General features: G+C 36.0%; 1 protein-coding gene across 1 annotated transcript; it reads right to left on the reverse strand.

Annotated features, from left to right (window-relative positions):
- Positions 1–1,845: 1,845 nt before the first annotated feature.
- Positions 1,846–5,469, reverse strand: tlx1 (T cell leukemia homeobox 1). Its single transcript, XM_044046381.1, has 3 exons — positions 4,976–5,469; positions 3,744–3,981; positions 1,846–2,824 (listed from the first exon to the last, which is right to left on the reverse strand). The coding sequence occupies exons 1-3, from the start codon at positions 5,451–5,453 to the stop codon at positions 2,614–2,616; spliced, it is 927 nt and encodes a 308-aa protein (XP_043902316.1). The 5' UTR covers positions 5,454–5,469; the 3' UTR covers positions 1,846–2,613.
- Positions 5,470–7,615: the final 2,146 nt, after the last annotated feature.

Raw genomic sequence — 7,615 nt, forward strand, 5'->3', positions numbered from 1 at the left:
TGTCTTAAACTATGTCCAACAGACGGAAACAGGCTCTTAAAAGACAGTTCCACACACACACAAATGAAAAGAAAGTGTGTTCTGACAATCTGACAAAAATCAACTCAGTGCCATAAATCATTTCTCTGATTTCTAAAAATCAATCATGTATACAGTAAATGAAGTGATGAACAGATAAGTTCAGAAACATCAGAGGAAGACTGATGTTAAAATGTGTTTGGTTATTGTTAAGCTGTGAAAACAAATCATACATTTATACATTTTTTTATTTATTTCCAATTCAGTTTTTTCAACTCGAAGGTTATGGGTTTGATTCCCGGCTCTGCTGATTTACATGCCCATGTGTATTTGAGCAAGTCACTTAACCCCACATTGCCCAATATACTCATCCAATATTTAAAATGTGGTGCTGGACTCAGACACAGAGCACGAGACAAAATAATAAAAAAAATAAATTCAAGGTTCAAAAGCACATAAACAAAGATAAAGCAACAGGCTTCATCAAACAACATCTTTGCCCAGAAGTAAAGAAATTCCAGGAAGGATTATGTTATTTCATTTTTGTTTTAATAATATAGGAAACACCATGTTTGATGATGCTGGCTTTCCTAATGTAATGTAATGTAATGTAATGTAATGTAATGTAATGTAATGTAATGTAACGTAACATCAGCCTCAGCTTTGTTTGAACGTTTAAGACATTGATTTACAGGAGCCATGGACAACTTTACTTTACTTAACTTTAAGTGCTGTTTATTTATGAATAGATAATAAATTAAAACCATGTAGACGGAGGAAAAGAAGCACTGATCCATGGTGTCAAACAAATCAGCTATTTCATTATATTGTCTTTACTTTGTCTTTGTGATGTGAAGTCTATCTATCTATCTATCTATCTATCTATCTATCTATCTATCTATCTATCTATCTATCTATCTATCTATCTATCTATCTATCTATCTATCTATATTGAAAGTACTGAGCGATGATCACACACATGATTCATGAGTCTTCACACATGTGTCTGCACTCGTTCCTCCACAACACTGATGCAAACGACATAAAAGACATTTTGTTGTGTTTTTATAGGACAATGATCTTTGCACCTTAAGTCTTCTTGTAAAAAAGAATTAATCAGTAATTACATTCTTTTTTTACAGATTTTCATAGTGATTTACAGTTTAATGCAAACAAAAAATGCAGAATCACAAAATTACAGTGGTATAATAATAATACTAATAATAAAAGTGACAATGACAATAATAATAATGTTAATAATAATAATGATAACAACAATAATAATACTAATAATAAATGTGACAATGACAATAATAATAATAACAACAACAATAATAATAATAACAACAATAATAATGCTAATAATAATAGTAATAATAACAATAATAATAGTAATAATAATAATAATAATAATAACAACAATAATAACAAAAACATGTGACAATCATTCACAAAGAGAGGTCCGCACACACAGGTTGAATCTGGCTTCAACCACAAATATGAATGCATGTGAACTTGGCGTGGCCTCCATTTCCATTAGCACCAGCACAGTAAATGCACAGCTATATGCTGTATATATATATATATATATCTGCCTGCAATAATGAAAGTAATGAAACCATTATTGTCAAAATATTGATAATAAAATGAAATCATTCTAATCAACAGTTGTTTGGACTTCAGTTTTGCCGCGTGCTTGTTAGCAGTTGATTCAAAAAAACATCTTATTGAGGAGGAGAAGGTTTTCTTCATCTTCACCGTTGTCTCCTAATTAAAATTGTTTTTGTCTTTTTTTATTAAAACATATCATTTGAATTTGCTTTTCATTTTATACATCGTTTATTTTCCTTTTATTTATTTTGCATATCTTATTTACATTGCAGCATCTTCAGGCGCCAGTAGCAAAAATAAATTGTCTTGACAGATTTATATACTACATATTTATATACTACAGATTTCTGTGTAACATGCTGACAAACATTTCTAGCTGTTTTCAAGTTCCCTTAGTGTGCACCGTTCATTTATGTACCATTACAAGTAAACACAAGGTTCAAATGTGTTTGTTTCCCTCACCAAGCAAAAATAATGAGTTGATCTGATTTGTGATGACAATGACTGTGTATAAGACCACACTTGTGTAATAATCACGTGATTAAGTGACAGAAGACAAAGGACAGCACGTGTTACAAAAAAGGACTAAACTGGTGAATCCATTATCAAAATATTCTGTCAAATAAAACACACACACACACCAAAGAGGAATAGGAAAATACAGCTTGAAAAACATTTGTATAAAAATATGAGTGAGGAAATAATAATCAAAAATAAATGTAGTGGCTCATCGCCATGGTGTTTAGTCTTTGTGGCCTTCACGTGCTTTTCTGTGTATAAATAATTGGTCATTTTTTGTATTCAGATGTGGTGGCTTAAGTTTGCAGTTGAGTCAAAGGTCTATTCACAAGGCAAATAAATAATAATAAACGCTCAGCTCTTCAGACACACACTGTGCACGATCCACACCAGTCTCTGGTCCACCCGTGGACACGGGAGCAGGCTCCGGCCTGGCTCCAGGCTCTCTGCGCACTCGCACCACTCTTACTCGCACGATGACACGCTGCTGATCTTCGCGGTGTTCTCGGTCCAGGGCTGCAGGTTCTGCAGGGCGAACAGAGAACTGTTCTGCAGACACAGCGGATCCGGGGTCACCGGCTGGTTGATGGTCTTCTGAAAAGCTTCCTGCTGCAGCTGCATTAGGATCCGGTTGGCCTGCTGGCGCTCGGCCTCGCGCTCCTCTGCCGTCTGCCGCCTGCAGCCACAAGGAAACACCGTGGTGGGGTGTAAAGCGCTGTATACATGTTTATGTATATATATGTATAAACATGTATACATGTATATATATATATATATATACACACATATATAAACATGATGGTTGATATGCTATTCATCTTCTCTGTTAATTAAGTCATGTGAGACATTTATAAATTATAGACAAATTCAAACCGGAAGTCTACCGACTGCAATACAAGACAATATTAAATATTATATTAAAATGATATGGCATGCATACAATAATAATAATAATGATAATAATAATAATAATAATAATAATAATAACAATAATAACAATAATAATAATAATGATAATTATAAACAAACATCATTGTCAATATGTCATACATGGATAAAGGGACATTTCAGTGATGATGTACAGTATGTAGTATATTATGTATATTCCCTGCTCTTATTTACTGTCCAACACTGAACTTTTATCTGCACAAACAACACAAATCACAACAGCGCCAACAAATCAAGTCATTTTTGAAGAACATTCAAATAGGTCCGTGTTTCATTACGTCTACGAAAATGTGAATTTCTTTGATTCTTAAAACACTTCAGTTCATTACAACAAACAACATTGGCCTACTGAAGATAAGCACAGAAGAACAACGCCAGCAACAATGTGTTGTTTCTCTCAATGGACAACGTTACATTCGAGACTTTATTCTGACATTTAAATGTGAAAAAGACACCGTCCCTTGACGTCATGTTCACTTAATGATACACCTCGCTCTTGCACATAAATACAACAACAATTAGAGACATGGACAACAATGATTGTGTCCATTAAAAACACAGAAGACCTCTCACTAACCTGAGAAACACAAACTTCCCTCCAAAAGGAAAACAATAACAGTATCTTGTCAAATAAAGCATGACTTCACCTCCATTTGGTGCGTCTGTTTTGGAACCAGGTTTTGACCTGAGCATCGGTCATCTTCAGGGCTTTGGCCAGAGCCGCGCGCTCAGCAGACGCCAGGTACTTCTGCCGGTGGAAGCGTTTCTCCAGCTCACAGATCTGCAGGCGCGTGAACGACGTCCGTGGCTTCTTCTTCTTAGGAGGCGTCCGGTTCTGATAGGGATGACCTACACGGCGCGTGACAGTGAGGGGTGAGAGGGACACTGGACAGCACAGGACACAAGAGGACAGGACAGGACAGTTGAGAGCAGGTAAACAGACAGACAGTGAGCAGGAAGCACCGACGGCTGCAGTAGCAGAGGCCCAGAAATACAATATTCATATTTTAATAATATACAATATTAAAACCTTTCTATTTATTTAAGTATTTATTTTATGCAAAAAAAAAAACAATCGACATTTCGTTTAACAGTGTGTATATATATGTTATGTAAATAATAATAATAACAATAATAATAATAATAATAATGATGATGATGAAGCTTCCATGTCATTTATATTTTTTAAAGCCATAAAATGACAATTTCGTGTTTTAGTTTAAATGATGCTAAGAGACAGAAATAAAAAAAAATCAAAAATCTAAATCAAATCAAAACTGTAAAGACATTTATACCAGACTGAAAAGTGCATTTACACTATAATATATAATATATAAGTGATATGATAAAAGTGTTATATATATTATATTATATCACATTACATTACATTATATTATATTATATTATATTATATTATATTATATTACATTATATTATATTATATTACATTAAATTAAATTACATTACATTACATTACATTATATTATATTATATTATATTATATTATATTATATTACATTATATTATATTATATTACATTACATTACATTACATTACATTACATTATATTATATTATATTATATTACATTACATTACATTATATTATATTATACTATATTATATTATATTACATTACATTATATTATACTATACTATACTATATTATATTATATTATATTATATTATATTACATTACATTATATTATACTATACTATACTATATTATATTATATTATATTATATTACATTACATTACATTACATTACATTACATTATATTATACTTTATTATATTATATTATATTATATTATACTTTGTTATATTATATTATATTATATTATATTATATTATATTATATTATATTATATTATATCATACCTGTGAATCTGTCTTTGGTGTAGCGTCGGTTACTTTCCATCCAGGGGAAAGTGAGCGCGTTCAGGTTGTTGATGGTTCCGCTGACCGGCGCTAACGAAGGATTCCCTCCGTTCAGAGGCCGGTGCGCGGGGACACGGATGACGCCGGCGACGTTTGCATTAGTTCCGTTCACATTGACGTTGACACCCATGTTCATGTGATAAGCAGCACCGCACGAGCTGCTGGTGCCGCTGTATCCGCTGTTACTGCACGCGAATCCGCCGCCGCTGGCATTGCCGCTGTAGGCCGGGTGTCCATAGTCCGGCTCGTGCATTCTCGTACCCAGCATGCAGCTCTGCTCCACATTACTGAGGATCTGATCAATGCCAAAACTGATCGGCTCTACGTGCGCATGCTGCTCGAGATGCGCCCCCAGTAAACCCATGTGATCCATGACTGCTGCCGTGCGCTCCCCCTCTCGCTCCGGCGCGAGGAACATTTACCTGCTCCACGCTCCACGCGCCGCACCACTGAGTCCTGAAGTTCTGCTTGAGCTCCGGTCGTTATCTAGTGTCTCTCCCTCTCCTCTCTCTCTCTCTCTCTCTCTCCGTTACCACATAACATTAACCAACGTTTTTTTCAATAGCAAGTAATATTGGAAACACTTGCTAATGAAATGATGAAGTGACTGTTTAATGATGTTACAATGTGGCGTCGCTCTGCAGACCCGTGCGCGCGCGCGCGCGCGTGTGTGTGTGTGTGTGTGATCACCAGCCATGGTGATCAGTGTTGTACAGATCACGCTCTTCACTACAAGTGACTTGTGTGTGACGTCACTGTCAGGACATCAGCACCGGACTTTAGGCCTCAGTGACAGCCACACACGCACGCACGCGCGCGCACACACACACACACACACACACACACACACGTGTATTTTGAAATAGTGTGAATGTGCTTTTTCATGTATGTACAGTCACTAATGGCTTTGAGAGTTCAAATATAAATGAGTGAAACATACTGTAGTGAAGCGGCTCATTGTTAATTCATGTCCAGAGTGATGACACGCTGCACATTGTGCTGCGTTTTCATTAGTTTTTGTGGGAAGCTGAACACGCTGGAACATGTCACGAGTGTTCCACGGCTGCACAAGCCGCCGCACACGCAAGCGTTCGTCATTTTAAAACTGCAGATAAATAAGTCATTATTACATTCATTAAAAATATTAATGAGTCCGGAAATGATCAATGGCTCTGCGGCTGCTCCAAATTGGGGGGGAATATGTGTGGTAAACTTTATTAGAAGAAATGCATGAAATATGTTTCATTGTAGATCATAAATAACGAGCACATTTGCGCCGTTCCAAGAACAACGCGACACAAACTGCACCAAAAATTAAATGACAAATGATTTCATCTCCTTCTAAAAGCCGCTGGGACACAATTACTTAACATCAGACATTAACGCATTAATAATTCATTTGCTTTCAATGCTTCCCATTGGTCAGTTGACCAACATTAAATTTTAATAGCCTATCCGCACATTCAGGTGCACATGTTCGTTTAAGTGCGCACCAATAGGCCCTAATGAATATTAAAGAAATAAAGAAATAAATCACTGCTGACAGTCGAGCCTCCGAAAACTTAGCCCACATGATGTGATTAGTTAGACCGTGGCTTAGATTCTGTTTTCTAACGTGTACTATTAAATATTTGCAGTCTATTTATTTGGTGGAACATATAAAGCAGTAATACGGTCAACTGAATACATCCTCACTTAATGATCAGATCCCTTCATACCTGAAATATTAAACTAGGATGAACTGAAGGACGTTTGAGGGGAACCAGGAATTTATTTCAAGGAGACAGTTGGTGAGGGAGCAAGATGGGAGAGTGGAGTTGGGTTTGGTGGATGTGGTGTTTATGGAAGATATGGCCAAGGGGGAGAAGCTCAGTGATAAAGAGCAGGGGCCCAGGACAGAGCCCTGACAGGAGGAAGATCTGTTTGTTTTAATGAGATCAGAAATGACAGAAGCAGAGGGTGGAGTAAAAGATGAGAAACACAAGTAAATGATAATTGTTATTAGTGTTATTGATTCTTGAAATACACCTGTCAGACAACCGGCCCTGGTATCGAGGTATCTATCTCTCCTTCCTGTCCTCTCTGAGCCTGATCACGGTTCTGTCAGAGAAACCTGTGGAGGTTTAGAGACGTGGAAGAGCGAGAGAAGTGGACTCTCAAATGCCTGAAGGATGGAGAAGAAGTGTGTCGTGATGTGCTGATGATCAGATGCTTGTGCAGATGCTATGTTTACTTTCTGTGCTGAGGTCGTTAAGATATTACGGCTACATTAATGTGTTACATTCACTGCTGTAGATTTTAATTAAGTACTTGATATATATCTGACTGGTTTAATCTGTCAGATTAAACTGTATAAAATGATGATATGATTGTAGTATGGCTGCGATTTATAGGATAAAGAGTTCACAGTGTAACCATGTTTACTTTACCTGTTCATGCTTCTGTCGTCTATGGTGGAGGTTCTTCATATGTAATAATATTATATTAATTATTAAAACTAAACTTCATTAAAACAAATACAAAACTTACCTAAAACCGACTAAAATCTATTAAACTACAAACAATACTACTACTAACTTA

The sequence above is a fragment of the Solea senegalensis genome, linkage group LG15 (assembly GCF_019176455.1).
Source record: "Solea senegalensis isolate Sse05_10M linkage group LG15, IFAPA_SoseM_1, whole genome shotgun sequence".
Classification (NCBI taxonomy): domain Eukaryota; kingdom Metazoa; phylum Chordata; class Actinopteri; order Pleuronectiformes; family Soleidae; genus Solea; species Solea senegalensis.

Bases quoted from the DNA above. Each gene is read 5' to 3' on its own strand.
- tlx1 (XM_044046381.1), bottom strand. From the start codon at position 5,453: ATGTTCCTCGCGCCGGAGCGAGAGGGGGAGCGCACGGCAGCAGTCATG. The intron at 3,982-4,975 runs GTATGATATAAT...TGTGCTGTCCAG, and splicing joins CACCAAAGACAGATTCACAG to TGTCCCTCTCACCCCTCACT. The intron at 2,825-3,743 runs GTGAAGTCATGC...TTGTGGCTGCAG, and splicing joins AACAGACGCACCAAATGGAG to GCGGCAGACGGCAGAGGAGC.